The 19,733-nt window shown below is 38.2% G+C and overlaps 1 protein-coding gene across 1 annotated transcript in view; it reads right to left on the bottom strand.

Annotated features, from left to right (window-relative positions):
- LOC120535417 (cadherin-4-like) overlaps positions 1–19,733 on the bottom strand; it is a 55,545-nt gene that overhangs the window by 31,029 nt on the left and 4,783 nt on the right. The window contains exons 2-7 of the mRNA XM_039763250.1: positions 9,751–9,826; positions 5,195–5,289; positions 4,648–4,779; positions 4,343–4,498; positions 4,115–4,259; positions 3,581–3,753 (exon numbers count right to left, since the gene is read on the bottom strand). Coding sequence (XP_039619184.1) covers positions 3,581–3,753; positions 4,115–4,259; positions 4,343–4,498; positions 4,648–4,779; positions 5,195–5,289; positions 9,751–9,826 — 777 coding nt within the window. The remainder of the gene's footprint in view (positions 1–3,580; positions 3,754–4,114; positions 4,260–4,342; positions 4,499–4,647; positions 4,780–5,194; positions 5,290–9,750; positions 9,827–19,733) is intronic.

The following is a 19,733-nucleotide window of genomic DNA, read 5'->3' as shown; positions in this document are numbered from 1 at the left end:
CACTATGAGACAAAACATCAGGGTAACCTGAATGCAATGCAGAAGATACAGAAAGCAGATAATTAAATAAGAATCTGACACTTCAGCGGACGTTTTAACCGTGCACAATCACAAAGTGATTTCAAGTGAAGCTGCTTTTATGGGAGACACAAATGCACCAGTGCACTTGCCCCACTTTCCCTGTTGCCAAGTAATGTTAAACCAAGTCGTCACTACGGTGTTCCCAAATCGCACTTTGCTGATAAACTGGCGCACTGAGTTTGCACGGCGCTTTGGTGACTTTGAAGAACAAAAAGTCCGTCTACATGCGGCTCGAACCTTGTGCATGTTTGGTAGCACATATCTGTGTGAGAAGCTCTTCTCAGTGATAAAGACTAACAAAACAGCACACAGGAGTCGCCTCACTGATGAGCACCTGCAATCCATCCTGAGAATCTCCACAACACAGAACCTCACACCAAACAGAAACGAACTTGTTGCCAAAAAAAGATGCCAGGCGTCCAGCTCTAAAATGACATATGAGCAAAGACAACTGAATGATTTGATTTGTTAATGCTGAAAGGAACACATTTTATTTATATTTCCAGGTTTTGTTATGCAGCATGTTCATATTTGAATTTGTATAATTTTGACAGGATATATTTTTATGGAGAGCAAAATCTTTTGGGATATTTAAAATCTAAGTTTATTTTTTATATAAAATTACATAAGAGTAAAGAAATTTGAATGTTTGTTCTTTTAATGTTTACTTTATTTCTAACTTGTATAATTTAGACAGGATATATTTTTATGGAGAGCAAAATATTATAAGTTGTTTAAGGTTTGAGTTGATTTATTCAGGAATAATATTCCTGTCTGTTTTTACCATTCCTACCAAAGATATTTCTGTCGACTAAATAAAAATTCCTTCTATTTAAAATTTAAATAGAACTTGAACAAATACGATAGTTCATAATATCCACGCAGACTTGCATGTAAGGCGGGAGTTATCCGTTTTAACAAGCAGCGTATTGCACTGATACTGAAATAGCTGTGTGTGTATATATGTAGATATGTATGTATATGTATATATATTTTTATATATGTGTGTGTGTATGTATATATATATATGTATTTGTGTGTATATATGTGTGTATGTATATGTATGTGTATATATGTAGATATATATATGTATGTATATATGTGTATATGTATAGATATGTATATGTTTATGTGTGTGTGTATAAATATATATATCTATATATCTATATATATATCTATATGTTTATATATATATATATATATATATATATATATATATATATATATATATATATGACAACAACACTCATCACTCACAACAGTGACAAAACAATTACATTGACAATCATGTCACGTTATTTTCAAAATGTTTCCTTTTCTTTTTCATTGCTTCTTTAACACACTACTTCTTCGCTGCGAAGCGCGGGTATTTTGCTAGTATATATATATATTTTACCGCTGGTTCAGGATTGGAGATCATATACAATACTTCTGACTGAAGGATATTACTAGCATTCTGTTTTGTTTTATAAATAGCGGGTTGCTATTTAATTATGTTTTCATAACTAAGTGAGGAGTAATAACTTGGTAAGGAAAACATTACAAAAGATAATGCTAAAGCCAAATAGCAGAAATGACCAGATTTTCTAGCAGGCTTTTGCTGTAATATTTTTCCATTGAGTTTTCGCAAAAATGTGTTTATGCAGCTCTGTGCTCCAAATCCGAAAAACCAAAGTCAGGAGCATTTGAGAGATTGTTAAACCAAACATCTTTACTCTTACTGTTTACAGGTGTCAAAGAAACAAACACTTAATTATTTTCCTATCTAAAAATGTTGGTATGTCTTTAAGAACACTGAAGGAGCGAAACCCATTTTTGGAGATGTTGTGGGTGGTTTTTACAACTAAATCCACACTAGCAGACAAGTCCAGCAAGTACAACACTGCCTCAGGCAAAACATGTCCCACGTCAGTAAAAGGAGAGTTTGGTTAGAAGCCTATTCTTCCATAGTGAGTAGCACTGCAGCTTCAAAGATCCTGCTTCCTGGTCATTTCGCAAGCTACATCTGCACATTGTCCCTTTGTTTGCATGCGTTTCCCCGACAACCCTCTCTTTACTCCCAAAGACAAACAGGTTAGGTAAAAAGGCAATTCCAAACTCTTCTTGTGCAAGGGCAATGTGTGGATGTGGGTGTAGGTGTGAGAAGACAGCCGTGTAATGGACCATGCACACAGCACTACCAGGGGGAGCTCAAGCCCCTGTGGCATTGAATTAAATTGGTTTGAGAGTGGTGTGTTTAATTTTTTTCCCATATGATGTAGGAACATTTCTGTTTGTTTTATATAGAGTTAAAACAATCATATAATTAGATTTTTTATTATTTAATGAAAATGTATTTATATAGCCGGTTCTCCATTGTAGTAAAATCAGGTTACTTACTCTTAAAATCTAAAGCACTTTATATACATGTTTAGTCCATCTGCTTTCTAAACCTGCTTTTTGCAGTAGTTGCTCTGTCAGAATGCTTGGGTCATTGTCTGGATCAAACACAACATTCACCAGTTCATTTTCTACTGAAGAGGTACACATTTAATCCAGTGTACAATATGCCCGAGTCATTCTTCAATCAAAAGATGCTAAAATGCACAACAATGACAGGAGCACCATACTTGACAGTGAGAGATGATAGGACTGATGGATGTGTGCAGTTTTAGATTTTTTAGAAACTCAGGAAAATTTCAGCTTGTTTCTTGATATCACAAAAACCCTTATCACTTATCTACAGTACTTTGAGGCAACACTTGACAAATGTCAACTTTATAGCCATGAGATAGATTTGACTCCCAAGCATTTTTCATTCCAGGCCCACTACCTTCCACATTCTAGTAAGGGCCCTTTTTGTTGAAAATATTGATCCATAGTTGTCTTTAGACAAAGTCTGCAACCCTTTCATAATACAAAATGTAAAGGAAAGGGATAGTTCAGCCTTAAGTCTGGAGGAATATTCAAGGTGGTTCAAGCGATTCATGTGTTTATTCATAATTAGCTCACTGGCTTTTTCAGAAATCTTGTCTTCATTATGAGGTTCTTTTCTCTTCCAAAAATTCTGCAAAACCGTAACAATAACCACTCTATGAACCTATAGAACTACAAGAATGTCACCTATTTCCTTTTGTAAAGATTTTAAATAGTCATATCCACTAAATGTTTCATATTAGGAGAATACATCAGTTGATTGTTACTTGTTAAGGAAATATTCTCTCTCGCAGCATACTTAGGTCTATAATTAAAAACGTGATGAATATTTTAATCAGACTTCTTTTATACTACTGAATGATTAATATATTCCTTTTGATTTGTCAGAGTGTTAAAATTACTTGTAGAAACTTAAACTGAATCAATCTCGGTCTGAAAAATGTGTTTAAGTCAAATATGTTGTGACTAGACATGTATTAAGAACTTACAAAAAAGAAAAAACACAGTACCCGTTACAAAAAGGGCTAGATTATATTTAAAGATCTTGGATTTCAAAGGTGTTCATAGATTTAATTAAACTTACCTCTCTATCCAGTCCAGCTGAGATGACACTAATGGTCCCAGTATCTTGATTAATGGTAAACATTTGTGGATTGGGCACACGTGGGGTCTGGCTCATAATTGCAAACTTAAACATACCATTGTCTGTAGTAGGATCATCTTTATCAATAGCAGTTACAGTCATAACCGATGTACCTATGAAAAGAAAGGTAACCTTTCTTCATATTTACAAACATTTTACCCAAGTTAAAAACTGTACTTGGAGAGTGAAGTAGGAAATAAAAGCAAATGACCATGTGTAGATGTAAAGAAATAGTTTTGAGACTTACCACCACACAGTAAAATTGCTCTGCAAGGCTTAACATTTAGTTTTTATTTACTACAACACTTTCATACAAGATCAAAAATCTAATTCACCCTTAATGTTAAAGTGAATTATTCTTCATAGAAACTTAGTTAAAATTACCAAAAGACCATTGTTCATTTAAACAATATCTATTAAATACCTTTAATTTTATATAGTTGACAATATCAAAATTATAATCAAACTGGATACCTGGCTGTGATCCTTCGCCTAGATATCCTGTAAAGGTGTTGCTGATAAATTCAGGTTTGTTGTCATTTTGATCCAGCACAATTACAGTAATTTCCATAGGATCTTCTTCTATATTCCCTCTTATTGAAACAGCATGTACAGTAAGCTATAAAAAATAGAATCAGGAACTGAGCTTCATGACAATCCATACAGTATATATGAATAGTATGAAGCTAGCTGGAAACTCACCAAATATTCAGACTGCTTCTCTCGGTCTAGGGGTTCAGTTACTAGTAACCAGCCACTGGTTTTATCCATTTTGAATAGTCCTGTTGGGGGTAAATCAGCACCTGGTCCAGTCATGCTATAATGTATAATGAATTCCTTTGACTTGCTAGATTTGATCTAAGACAAATATATTCAAATATTTAGTGCAACAGAAGACTTGACAAGGTCTTTCTTGTTGTGGTTTTAAGGGACAAAACTATTAAATGTAACAGAAAAACTCCATTAGAGGAATTATTTACTGTGTTAAGAAATATGAATTTACCAACCTGCACCACTTGTTTGGGAAACACTCCCCTTTGATTTTCAGGAATATTAATCGGGGGAATCACCCACTCTCTCTTGTGTCTTTTAATGCCAGATGAAGAACGAGGAAACATTAGAACATCCCTAGAACTGCTCTAAAGGGTTAAAGGGTGAGAAAGCATACATTTCTATGTTGTAAATGTGATGTGAATTTGTTTTGAAATTGTCATTGAATTCTAATAATTAAATTTAACTTTAACATGAATAGTATACATGCAAAGTAATTTTATAAGAATTTGTCACATGAATATTTGTAAGATTTACATTTGCAATTGTCTTTAACACAAATATTTCACTTCCTGCACAACATATAAAGTTATTTGGGCAAGGAAGTGTATTCTACTGTTAAGTTTCTGTAAATATCAGCAGTTATGAACTAATACTTATGTGTAATGTTGTTGGTTTGTTTATTAACTATGCCTAAAGTCCAGTTTACACAGCCTTGGGATTTCCATTTTAACTCCACTCGCATGTTTTGCTCTCTCTAAACAAATGAATTAAAAACTTTACCTTTCCATTTTGTAATCTTTCATGTGGTCTTGTTTTAACTGTTCCATCCATCTCCTCTTTGATCTCACTCTGGGTATTAGAGATATTGAAATCCACTGAAAATGGAAAAGAAATTTGATTTTCTTCATTACTTACCAATGTGCCTCTTTTTTAGATTGATTCCCAAAATCTACTCTGCCTACTGAGGAAGAAATGACTGTGTTTACATTGTAACTTGGGCACCAGTGTAAAGCTATTGTTTTTTTCTCCCAGCATTTTTTTTTACTTTTCAAAAGAATGGAATAGCATTCCTTGTAACTGAATGGATTAATTTTAAAAGGAGTCTATTTTCTTCTTTGGCTTCGAGTTAGCAAACATTTAAATTTCTGTAATTCACATTTTAACACATACTATTCATACCATCATTTATTATAAAACATTAGTTGTGCAACTTACATAATTTTAAATATAAGTAACAACCCAGATAAATATTAGACACCCAAATTAGACTAGAAAAAGAATTAACAGAGCACTACTACTGCTGATTTTACATGATTTTGGAATTTGCTTTTCCCTGACATCTGTTGCATCAAAGTCTATGTCCACTCCTTGAACCTTCTCTATTGCAAAAATAATTTAAAAAGTATATACTAGTATTGTAAGAACTTTGTGCTGCATGTTTGTTCTCTCCTAGACCCATAAAACTACAAACTTGTGCTTCCCAGCTCAATGCTATTCAAAAAGTGATGGCATGGCACACAGCTTTTATAGCGTCTAAGGGAAAGGTAGCAACTTCCTGGGTACAATAACACATCTTAAGAAATAAATAAAAATCTAAAACTATGCATTTAATCAATCACACTTGATAGTTCTGCATTTGGACAATTACTTTGGTGTAGTAGAAGTCAAAGTAGTAAAAAAGCCAGTAACACTCACATTGCATTTCGGAGCTGTATTTTCAACAGTGCTGCACAATAACATTGAACAAAATTTAAAGTTTTAAATAACATCCGGGCATAAAACTTCCTTTACCCTATGAAGAATGTGTATTGTATAACTTTAAAAGAGTGTAAGTGCATTTGTGTGTATATGGCACAGAATATTACCAGTAATCAGCTGCTTTCTGTTCAGGACAGTGTCATGTACCAGTACTTTGAGGACATCTTAAAGGCTCCCAGAAAGGTTGTAATACCACTTTAAATTAGAGAGGGGCCCTGTTGGTAACCACTTCTGTCACCCACAGTTTGGAGGCTTTCTTACCAGAGGACTATTGACCCTCTTCAGCCACCAACCTGAAGCCATGCCACTTCTGGGACGAGGATATTTAACCAAAAACTTCACCGAAAATTAGTGTTCAGTTTGGACCCAGTAATTGAGATGTCAAGAGCTCTTTAACACACCTAATTATTCTTTTCATGTTTAGCACCTTGGACCTTTTGCCAGTTCTCCAGATTAATGGGGATACCATCTGGTACCCCAACTTTCCTTTTGCTTAACGCTTCTTTTGTTTCATATATACAACACTCGCACCTTAAGGCAAACAATATTTTTACAGTCACTTTTCTCATTCCTTTCACTTTGGAAATGGTGAAGGGCCATTTTAGGAAAAGTTTATATTCAGAGATTGTAAGATTACTGAACATGCCCAAATAGTGTATGAAATATTGTAATGTATAGAAATACTGTTTGTGTGTGTGTGTGTGTGTGTGTGTGTGTGTAGGGTGACTGATTCATTCACTCATTCACTCACTCATCAATAAAAACACTATTTGCCATTTAGCTAAAAAGCTGAGATTTAGCAGGAATATACACATAGGCCAGTAGGTATCCACTAAGAAAGTACATTTTGATTAATCAGTATTTAAGGGCAACACCCCCATCACCCCACAACAGAAAAACAATATATCCCAAAATCTCAAAAATGTCTTGACAGATATGAGTGAAATTTGGTAATGTTATAGAAAAAAGAAAATTAGTTAACACATGATTTCTTTTTAATATGTTACAACATTTTTTTGCCTGTTTATTAATATTATACTAACTGACAAAGGGCTTTATGGAAGCGAAAGCCAGAGTTGAGTGGCTATGAGCATTGGTATTGCTTGTTTAAAGCAAAAAAGCAGGGAGAGATGTCGCTACCCAATCTGCACATGAAGTAGAGGTGGAAGTGGTGTCTTTAAACTTAACAGGTGCCCCACAAGCTCCTTTATTGTAATATACACGCTCATCAATGGGCTTTGAAGGGAGACCCCAGCCATCCAAAATCATTTACATGTGCATCTGCTTTTTAGAAGGTGGATGCCCTACCCACTCCACCATGCTCCAAAATTCTTTATATATTGTGACCAATTGCACTGCACTTTCATTATCAGGTTGGATTAGCCACAGAAAAAACACATTTTCACTTTATGTGTAAATCTATATTCTCCTATGTCCCTTGTATTTAGTACCCTAAGAGGAGGGCCATCCCAATATCACCACACCTGAGCCCTCACTCTAGCTGTTCTGACTTTGAAGTGAAAATCAGAAATATTTTATGTGGAAGGACTGGGAGAGGATAAAAGGTCAAAAAAACATAGCAAAGGGCAAAACCAGAGATTAAATAAAGAAACAAAAAACATCAGAAATGCTAAGTCAAAGTACAGCTCCAAAATGGCACAAAAGAAAGCACATCATTTTCAGATAAATTCAGTCTCAAAATAGATCTGCAAGATGAGACCTATATGTAGTGACGATGATGATGATGTCATCACACTGGCCCAGTGCATTGTGGGATGTGTTGCAGTGGTAAAGAGTAACATGAAATACCTTCAAAATGGTGGTGTTCACTGGAAAAACATAATTGGGTTGAAAATAATTTTTAAAAATGTAAGTTTTAAATAAGGTCTCCAAACAAAAAACAGATATCAGAAATAGATTCTCTAGGTTAGAAAACCCTGGAAAAACCTTGAAAATGTAAATATAAATATAAATTGCAACAGAGCCCCACATCCAGGAGCATGGATATTAGCAGAGTGGACCCAAGAATAATCCTTTGCATCATAACCCTTGCTGTATGGTGCATGGAAGTATTGTAACCCACTCTATATGTGTTTTGTAAATTTGGAAAAAGCATATGACCGGGTACCTTGGAATGTATTGTAGGAGGTGCTGCAGGAATATAAGGTGACAAAGTCGCTTTTACATGCTATTCATTTTCTACATGAATGCAGTGGGAGCTTTAGATGAATACTTGCTGATCTTGGTCACTGTTGGTGTTGGACTTTGTCAAGGCTGTGTCTTGTCAATATCCCTGTTTGTGGATTGTCATGGATAGGATATCAAGGCGTAGGCAAGGTTGTGAGGGTGTCCAGTTGGAGTGGCTCTATGTAGTATTGTTCATTTATGCATATGATGATGTCCTTTTTGCCTCATCTGACTGTGGCTTTTAGCACACACTCAAGCAATTCACTGCAGAGTGTGAAGCAAAAAATGATGAAGTTCAGAACCTCCAAGTCTGAGTTCATGGTTCTCTCTCAGAGAACCATAAATTGTTCATTCCAGTTAAAGAGGAGACAACTGCCTTTAGTGGAGGAGTTCAAGTATCTAGAGATCTTGTTAAGGAGTGACAGAAAAACGATGTGTGAGATCAACAAACGAATTGGAGCAGCGGCAAATGTACTGTGGGCACTTTGCCTGTCCATGGTAACAAAGCAGGACCTGATTCTAAAGACAAAACTGGTCGATTTACATCCCTGTCCTCACCTACAGTATGGTCATGAACTCTGTAATGAACTGAAAGGATGAGATCGGTAGCAGAAAAGAGGTTCCTTCACAGTGTGGTTGGGATGACACTCCATAGTAAGGTGAGAAGCTCAGTAATCTGGGATCGTCTCAGATTGGAGTCACTGCTCCAGATTGAAAGGAACCAGTTGAGGTTTTTATGGCATAAAATAGGGAATTTCACCCCAGGTGACTTCTCCTGGAACTGCTCCAGGTATGTCCCACTGGGCGAGAGACCCTGTAGCACACCCAGAACACACTGGAGGGATTATATCTCTTGGCTGGCTTAGAAACATCTAGGAATTACCCAGGAAGAACTGGAATCTGTAGCCGGGTACCTGAACGTCTGGGCTGACCTGCTTAAACTGATGCAGCCACAACCCTCACCAGGAAAACTATTTGATAAGTTCTGGTTTTGACTGTTTTGCTTGCTTCCCAATTATGAGTTTAAATTTCTCATTTCTCTCGGTCATTGATTATTTGCATATTGAGTGTATAAGATTCTGTTGTGTCTGACTACTCTTTTTATTCTCTTTTTTAAAAAACCTCTGCAATTGGCTTTCTTAAAATCTTGTAGACTGTTTTCTGTTTTATTTTCCAGAGGAAAACATTCAAACAACACCAATTGGGCATACCCTTAACTCACAGCATTGTCTGTTGGCCTGTCTCTGAACCACAGCAGGCTAACATTTCAAAACTACTGCAGGTTTTTTACTTAAACACTGAACTTTCTTATTTTTAGTATGAAGTTTACTATAAAAGCACTATATTTGCAAGAAATTAAAAGCTATTTATCTAATATATTGAAATCATACCTTCCTTCAAAAACTTAGCTCTTTGTGGATTGTCTCTTTCCTCTGGAACAGTGTTCTCAATCACCTGTGAAAGTGCCTTTACAAAAAATAAAAAATATATGCAAAAAAAAATGAAGAAGTGAAACAAGATACTGTTGTTATTAATTCAAAAATTATACATGCTATTAAATGCAAAATCCATGAAAATTAACAATGTGGAGTTTGATATTTTGCTACACATCTGCTTTGTGCATATACTGTATGAAAACCTTACCAATACACTTTATCTTAACATTTCACTAAATAATGCACAAACTCATCACAAATGGAAGTAAAATCAAAAATGGAAATTTGTGCTTTGGAAATTTTCTTTTGAAAATGATATAGAATTTAAATGGAAAATCAACTTCAGAAAGAAAAGCTGTTTTAACACATATTAATTTGTACATTAGAACAGGCCATTCAGCCCAACAGAGCTCACCAGTCTTATCCACTTAATTCTTCAAAGTAACATTAAGTCAGGTTTTGAAGGTTACTAAAGTTCTACTGTCTACCACACTGTTTGGCAACTCCACTTGTCTGTGGTTCTCTGTATGAAAGAAAACGTCCTAATGTCTGCGCAAAATTTGCCCGTAACAAATTTCCAACTTTTTCCCCATGTTCATGTTGAACTCATTTTAAAGTAACCAACTTGATCCACTGGACGAATTCCTTTCATAATTTTAATTACTTCAATCATGTCTCTTCATTATCTTCTTTTATTAAATTGAAAATGTTTAGCCCTTGTTCTCCCCGTGTCTGCGTGGGTTTCCTCCGGGTGCTCCGGTTTCCTCCCACAATCCAAAGACATGCAGGTTAGGTGGATTGGCGATTCTAAATTGGCCCTAGTGTGTGCTTGGTGTGTGGGTGTGTTTGTGTGTGTCCTGCGGTGGGTTGGCACCCTGCCCAGGATTGGTTCCTGCCTTGTGCCCTGTGTTGGCTGGGATTGGCTCCAGCAGACCCCCGTGACCCTGTATTCGGATTCAGCGGGTTAGAAAATGGATGGATGGATGGATGTTTAGCCCTTTTAAACTTTCTTCATAACTCATCCCTGATAGTCCTGGAATCCACCAAGTCAGTCTTCTGTGATTTTTTTTCCAGCACTGATGTCTTTTTTGTAGGCTGGTGACCATAGGGCTTCCAAATGAGGCCTTATTAGGGCATTATAAAGCTTGAGCATAACCTTCTTGGACTCGTACCCTACACTTCGTACTATATAGCCTAACATTCTGTTAGCCTTCTTAATGACTTCTGAACTCTGACAGTTGATGGTGTCGAGTCCACTACAACTCCTAAATCCTTCTCATAAGATGTACTTTTGATTTTCAGACCTCCCATTGTGTATTCAAAATCAATTCAATTAAAGTAGACCAACAACAACAAAAAAGACACACAAATTGAAATTTGAATACAAAGTAGTTCAGTATAATTCTTTCATAGACATACTATTTTTTTGCAAGAGCAATAACAAATAGTATTGTTTTCCAATAATAATCAGCACAGCTCAAAATTGTTGATTTTTATTTTAACGCTACATTGCATATGAAGCAAACACTTATGAAAATTTTAATTTACATAAATTTTGATGGGTGCAGGTGTTAATTTGGCATTTTTAATAATCTATTAATGTTTGTCATTATGGCATAGTTTTGTCATAGTCAGGGCAAACATTTATTAATCAGGTGAAGTAAGCAGAAATAGCATATCTGGAGAATTAACTAGAGCTAAAAAAATTTTTAAATGGAGACATTTTCTCTGACAGATATGGATTTAGGTACTGTATTTTTCATATAAAACTAGTATGATATACACATCAGATCTCAATGGGAAAAAAAATCCTGCTGGATATCTATACTGATAAGGACTGGGTAATGTGTTAGTAATGAAAGGATGCCACATCATTTGATGGAAATGAAGATTATCAACCTGCAGAGGGCTGAATTCAAAGACACCCTGAAAAATGTGACAAATGATGTGGCAGGCTAGTCTACTTTGCCTAAATTTCATTGCAGCAACTCCAAATTGTGCTCAGTAGTTTGTATGGCCCCCACGTGCTTGTATGCATGCCTGACAACAATGAAACAACAATGTTCTGGGCGATCTCCTCCTAGATTGGCACTAGGGCATCACTGAGCTCCTGGACAGTCTGAGGTGCAACCTGGCGGCATCAGATGGACTGAAGCATAATGTCCCAGAGATGTTCTATTGGATTTAGGCCAGGTGAGCGCGGGGGCCAGTCAATGGTATCAATTACTTCACCCTCCAGGAACTGCCTGCATACTCTTGCCACATGAAGCTGGGCATTGTCCTACACCAGGAGAAACCCAGGACCCACTAAACCAGCATAGACTCTGACAATGGGTCATGCTGAACGATATTACAGGCAGCATAATGTTCTCCACGGCTTCTCCAGACCCTATCACATCTGTCACATGTGCTCTGGGTGACCTGCTCTCATCTGTGAAAATCACAGGGCGCCAGTGGTGGACCTGTCAATTCTGGTATTCTATGGCAAATGTCAATCGAGCTCCACAGTGTCAGGCAGTGAGCACAGGGCCCACTAGAAGACGCTGAGCCCTCACGGCCACCCCTCTGTTTCTGAAAAAAAATCATACAAGTATTTTAATGTCTTTTTTATCATGCAGCCTTGAATATTTTCAAAAATGCATTTTTAAAATAGAGTTACGCAATGTAATATGTTTTTTCACGGAAAACATATAAACCTTTTTAGGGGACCCACTCTTCATAAAAATAGTTAATGAAAAAGAGAAATGCTGGTATTTAGTTAAATCTAGCTATGTCAATGCAGTGATTTTCTTGTTGATTATACTAGGTTTTAAGAATTTTGAGATATCTGTGATTCAATAAATGCTGCAAGCCTTATTAAATACATTTTTCATACTGTGATGAAATAAAATTAATAGGCACAAGAGGAAAAGATTATTACAAATTTTCCTCAAGGATGTAATTCTAGAAAAAAATTAAACCAAAAGTGCTGAAAGCCCTGGATAGTTTCAAGAGTATATTTGTGGTTGTTTGGTGTTGTATGAAAGGTGGAGGCAATAGCACTGAATATGTTGACTGAGGTGGTAATTTCTTGTTTATAAAGGCAGCCTTCTAATTGCTAAATAGTAAATAATGAGCTGCTTAAACAAAACTTCATCCAACACTAGCAGTTTGGATTTTTGCCTGGCATTACCAAAGTAGACCAACCTTTTGTCCTTGCTTGGGTATTTGGCTATTACCTATCGGTAAAACAAAAATTTACCAATATGGGGGGAAGCCTGTCTAGATTTAGTATTTTAACAAGGATAAAATTTATGGGAGAGAGGTACTTGTATCATAAGGATGAAATGACCATAATATAGTACATTTCAGTGTTTTGGCACATATATAAATACTAAAACTGTTGATGCAGCAAATTCTAAAAGGGATATCCTGCGATAACATTTAAGTGAGGAGACAGTAGAGGAGCTATGGATCAGGTTTAAATGTATTGTACATAAAACTCAAGATAACATCCTGATATTTAGAAGCAGAAAGAAGTTAAACAAAATTCTACCGCGGGTAAATAAGGAGAAAAAAAAATAACGCTGCAAAAGAAAAAAAAATCTGTATACTGTAATGTACTCAAGCCAGAAAACTCTAGTGCTAATCATAGGGTGTATGCCAGCACGAAAGCAATAGGTAAAAGGGATATTAGGAAAGCCAAAAAGCAGTCAGGGGAAATATTGCAGAAAAGGCAAAAGATAACCCAACAACATTCTTTCAGTATTTTAGTAGTAAAAAAAGTGGTTAAGGAGAAGGTGAAGTATATCAGGAATGCTAAGGATAAATTAAAATACAGGCAGCAGGACTAAGTAGGACTTTACTTAGAATCCTTTGTGAATATGTAAATTATCCATCCATCCATCCATCCTCTTCCGTTTATCCGAGATTGAGTCGCTGGGGCAGTAGCTTGAGCAGAGATGTCCAGACTTCCCTTTTCCCAGCCACTTATTCTAACTCTTCCGGGGGAATCCTGAGGTGTTCCCAGGCCAGCCGGGAGACATAGTCCCTCCAGTGTGTCCTGGGTCTTCACTGGGGCCCCTCCCAGATGACTGAGCTTTTCACCCTATCTTTAAGGGAAAACTCAGACACCCTGCAGAGGAAACTTATTTCAGCCGCTTGTATTCACAATCTCGTTCTTTCGGTCACTACCCATAGCTAATGAACATAGGTGAGGGTAGGAACATAGATCGACTGGTAAATCGAGAGCTTTGCCTTATGGCTCAGCTCCTTTTTCACCATGACAGACCGATGCAGAGCCCGCATCACTGTGTATGCCGCACCGATTCACCTCGACGATCTCACGCTCCATTCTTCCCTCATTCATGAACAAGACCCCGAGATACTTGAACTCCTCCACTTGGGACAGGATCTTGCTCCCAACCCTGAGAGGGCACTCCACCCTTTTCTGGCTGAGGACCATGGTCTCGGATTTGGAGGTGCTGATTCTCATCCCAGCCGCTTTACACTCAGCTGTGAACCGATCCAGAGAAAGCTGAAGATCATGGCCTGTTGAAGCAAACAGGACAACATCATCTGCAAAAAGCAGTGACCCAATCCTGAGTCCACCAAACCGGGCCCCCTCAATGCCCTGGCTGCGCCTAGAAATTCTGTCCACAAAAGTTATGAACAGAATCGGTGACAAAGGGCAGCCCTGGCGGAGTCCAACTCTCACTGGAAATGGGTTCGACTTACTGCCCGCAATGCGGACCAAGCTCTGACACCGGTTGTACAGGGAGCAAACAGCCCTTATTAGGGGATCTGGTACCCCATACTCTTGGAGTCCCCCCGACAGGATTCCCTGAGGGACACGGTAAAATGCCTTTTCCAAGTCCACAAAATGCATGTAAACTGGTTGGGCAGACTCTACATATTTGGTCAAGGCCACATTCTCCATGAATGTTCCTGAGGCCCTACATGTACCGATGAAGATCTTATGGATGCTAATAACGCCGCTCTTAACTGGATACTGCAGTGGCATGATAAGATATGATGATGCTGGCTAAGGACCTCTTTCAAACCCCTAAAGAGAAGGTGTGATGACTTTGTCACTTTTGGCTTCCAGTCCTTTATGGTCTAGACTGTATTGGGATTTCTCTCATCTTGGATTGTTCAATGAAGGTACTTCCTGAGGGACACTCTCAAACCCGAAAGAGAGGGTGTTTGGAATCTTTTTAGTTAAAACAGGTTTGTTTTTTGGGTCTATGGCTTCTGGTTGAGTATAATTTCCACTCCCTGCTGTTTAAGTTAGGGTTGAAAGTGGGTAGGATGGCCATTCCTGAGTGTTTGTGATCTGCCAAAATGAGTTCAGAGATGCAGAAGGAAAACTTGGAATCAAGATGGTGTTTTCGTCAGAACAAGGGGGAAACAAGAATCGTAAATGAGAGTTCAGAAACAAAAGTCTTAAACCAAAAAATTACCAAAAAACAATCACAAATATTGCAATAACCCAGCCACAGGGAATGCACAAACCAGTGTGTTTCTTCGTGCCGGTCCCAAGCCCGGATAAATGGGAAGGGTTACATCAGGAAGGGCAGGACCGGGTGTAAACTTGACAGACAACATGCAGACAACAATATAGATTTCCATACTGGATCAGTCGAGTACTGGGTTAACAACGACCACCACCAGTACTGTTAGCCAACAGGGTGCTGGCAGAAATTGGGCTACTGTTGGCTGAAGAAGGAGAAGAAGAGGGGGGAGACATGTCTGGAGGCAGGAGAAGAGGAGGAAGGCAAAGAGAATGGAACTGATTGTAGGAACTTTGAATGTTGGCAGTATGACTGGTAAGGGGAGAGAGTTAGCAGATATGATGGAGAGAAGGAAGGTTGATATATTGTGTGTGCAAGAAACTAAATGGAAAGGAAGTAAGGCCAGGTGGATCGGAGGTGGATTCAAATTGTTCTATCATGGTGTGGATGGGAGGAGAAATGGGGTAGGAGTTATTCTGAAGGAACACTATGTCAAGAGTGTTTTGGAAATGAAAAGAGTGTCAGACAGAGTGATGATTATGAAGCTGGAAATTGGAGGTGATGATGAATACTATTAGTTTATATGCCCCACAAGTTGTGTTTGCGATTGATAAAAAAGATGACTTCTGGAGTGAGTTGGATGAAGTGATAAACAGTGTACCTAAGGGACAGAAAGTGGTGATTGGAGCAGATTCCAATGGACATGTTGGTGAAGGGAACAGAGGAGACATGGAGATGATGGGTAGGTATGGTGTCAAGGAGAGGAATGAAGAAGGTCAGATTATAGTTGATTGTGTGAAACGGATGGGCATGGCTGTGGTGAATACGTATTTTAATAAGAGGGAGGAACTTAGGGTGACATAAGAGTGGAGGAAGATGCACACGGGTAGAATATATCCTATGCAGAAGAGTCAATGTGTAGGAGATTAAAGACTGCAAAGTGGTAGCAGGGGAAATTTTAGTTAGACGGCATAGGATGGTGGTCTGTAGGATGATGCTGGAGATCAAGAAAAGGAAGAGAGTGAGGGCAGAGCCAAGGATCAAATGGTGAAAGTTGAAAAAGGAGGACTGCAAGGTTGAGTTTAGAGAGGAGGTAAGACAGGCACTGGGTGGCAGTGAAGAGTTACCAAACAGCTGGGCAACTACAGCAGAAGTAGTAAGGGTGACAGCAATAAGGGTGCTAGGCATAACATCTGGACTGAGGAAGGCGGAAAAGAAAACCTGGTGGTGGAATTGTGAAGTACAGGAGAATATACAGAGGAAAATGATGGTAAAGAAGAAGTGGAATAGTCAGAGAGTCAGAAAATAGACAAGAGTACAAGGAGATAAGGTGTAAGGTGAATAGAGAGGTGGTGAAGGCTAAAGAAAAGACATGTAATGAGTTGCATGAGAAGTTAAAGACTAAGGAGGGAGAAAAGGACCTTTACCGATTGGCTATACAGAGACAGTCCGAGCTGGGAAAGATGTGCAGCAGGTTAAGGTGATAAAGTATAAACATGGAAATGTACTCTCAAGCAAAGAGGGTGTGTTGAGAAGATGGAAAGAGTACTTTGAGAGGCTGATGAATGAAGAGAATGAGAGAGAGAAGGTTGAATGATGTGGAGATAGTGAATCATGAAGTGCAAAGGATTAGCAAGGAGGAAGTAAAGACAGCTCTGAAGAGAATGAAGAATGGAAAGGCCAGATGGCATACCTGTGGAAGCATGGAGGTGTTTAGGAGAGATGACAGTGGAGTTTTTTAACCAGATTGTTTAATGGAATCTTGGAAAGTGAGAGGATGCCTAAGGATTGGAGAAGTGTACTGGTGCAGTTTTTTGAGAATAAAGGGGATGTGTAGGACTGTAGTAACTACAGGGGGATAAAATTGATGAGCTATAAAGCAATGAAGTTATGGGAAAGCTCAGTGGAAGCTAGGTTAAGAAGTGAGGTGATGATTAGTGAGCAGCAATATGGATTCATACCAAGAAAGAGCACCAGAGATGCAATGTTTCCTCTGAGGGTGTTGATGGAGAAGTTTAGAGAAGGCCAGAAGGAGTTGCATTGTGTCTTTGTGGACCTGGAAAAAGCATATGACAGGGTGCTCAGAGAGGAGTTGTGGTATTGTATGAAGAAATCAGGAGTGGCACAGAAGTACGTAAGAGTTGGACAGGATATGTATGAGAGAAATGTGACAGTGGTGAGGTCTGCAGTAGGAAGGACAGAGGCATTCAACATGGAGGTGGGATTACATCAAGAATCGATTCTGAGTCCTTTCTTATTTGCAATGGTGATGGACAGGTTGACAAATAAGATTAGACATGAGTCCCCTTGGACTATGATGTTTGCTGATGACGTGATCTGTAGCGAGAGTAGAGAGGAGGTTGAGGAGACCTTGGAGAGTTGGACATATGCTCTAGAGAGGAGAGGAATGAAGGTAAGTAGGAACAAGACAGAATACATGTGTGTAAATAAGTGGGAGGTTAGTGGATCCTGGATTTACTGACAGAAAGACCTAACATTATCATTAAGTCTGTGGGTGACACACTGGTGGTGGGTCTCATCAGCAATGGGTGGAATCATCCTAGAAAATGAGGGTAAGACTTAGTGGACTGGTGCAAGTGCTATAATCTGTCTCTTAATCTGGACAAGACAAAATAAATGATTGTTGATTTCAGGAAGGCTGATGCTATTCTCATCCAAATGCACATCGAAGGCTCTATGGTTGAATTGGTGAAGAGCACCAAATTCCTTGGTGTGCATCTGGCAGCTGACCTTACTTGTTCAATTAACACCATCTCCATAGCCAAGATGGCACAGCAGTGTCTCCACTACCTTCAGTAGCTGAGGAAGGCAAGCCTTTCTTTCCCATTCTCATCACATTCTACAGGGACACCATTGAGAGTGTACTGACCAGCGCCAGTATTGTATGGTTTGGGAACTTGAGTGTCTTTAACCATAAGGTCTTACAATGGATACGGCAAACACAACAGAAAAGATTATTGGGACCTCTGCCTCCTCTATTAAAGACATCTTTATAATGTGTTGCATCTTCAAAGTCTACAGAAGCATGACCACTCCCACATTTCCCACAATCCCTTTATCCATCTTTCATTTGCTAGAAGGTACTTAGAATCCAAACTGGTTCTGCCAGATTGTGTAGCAGTCTGTGTTGCCCTCCTGCCCCCAGATTTGCTCTAAGAAGGTAATTTATATGCAGTGCATTCTTTACACTTGTTACTGCTGTTGTTTTTATTATTAGTTTTTATTATGTATTTATAACCAATTAAATTTTTACTATCTATTCACATTTTATTTATTTATTGTGGTCCTGGGGAACATTATTTCGTGCCACTGTATGCTACAGCACTGTGTATGGATGGTATGACAATAAAGCCACTTGACTTGAATTGAAAGAGGAATAAGACCATCCAAGCTTTATCAGGTGCAAAGCCACTGTCTGTCATGGTATGGTGGTGTGTTAGTGCCCATGACATGGGAAACTTGCACATCTGTGAGGGCGCTATTAATGCCGAAAGGTTTTAACAAATTTTGGAGGAACATATACTGCTATTCAGAAGCTGTCTTTGACAGGGATTTCAAGGAGGGCAAGTACAAACCACATTCTGCCCAGCTTTCAACTCTGCTTGCCATCCTGACCTGTGTGGTGCACTATAAAGTGTTACATGTGATGGCAAAAGCCCTGTAAACTTGTGCAGTTGAAGACCTGCATAATAGATGAATGATGAAAAATCCTACTTGCTCTATTTAACCAACTTGTGACTTTAGTGACCAAGGGCTCAGAAAGTGTTATTAATTGAAATGTGATGTTGCACAGCAACAAACACTTGACTGTTCCAACTTTTTTGAAGTATTTTACAGTCATCAGATTTGACGTGAGTATATATTTCTAAAAATAATTAATTTTACAAGGTAAAATATCAAATAATAAGTTTTTGTAGTGTTTTCAATATAGTACAATGTGAATATAATTTACAAGTTGCTCATTTATGTTTTCATTATCATTTTCCATACTGTCCCATTTTTTGTGGAATGTGGGGGTATATATACTGTATGTTGTCACACATGTATGAATAGGAGTTAGCCCACAAGCTCGAAAGATGGTAATTCCATGCCAGACCAAGGGATGGCAGTGTATCCTAAACCTTTCTCTCATTCTCCTGCACACCACCCAAGGGAAATCCCACCTGGGTCTGTCAGCATCACTTCCAGCTCCTGCCCCAGTGCCTCACTTCTTCTGACCCATCTGACCATTAAGGCAAGTCAGTCTGTAAAGACCCTTTTTTTGATTGTTCCTTTATGTATTTGTTCCAAGTATACGGGGTGGCTACTCCAGACCTTTTTCTGCCTCTTTGTTTTCTTTTACTATATATATACTAGCTGATTACCCAATGGCTTCGCTCACTGAGTGCAAGGGAAAAAAATAAAATGTAGTATTTAAATTATTAA

The sequence above is a fragment of the Polypterus senegalus genome, chromosome 9, assembly GCF_016835505.1.
Source record: "Polypterus senegalus isolate Bchr_013 chromosome 9, ASM1683550v1, whole genome shotgun sequence".
Classification (NCBI taxonomy): Eukaryota; Metazoa; Chordata; class Cladistia; order Polypteriformes; family Polypteridae; genus Polypterus; species Polypterus senegalus.
Note: the sequence above shows the minus strand (reverse complement) of the source record. Positions and strands in the feature narration are given on the sequence as shown.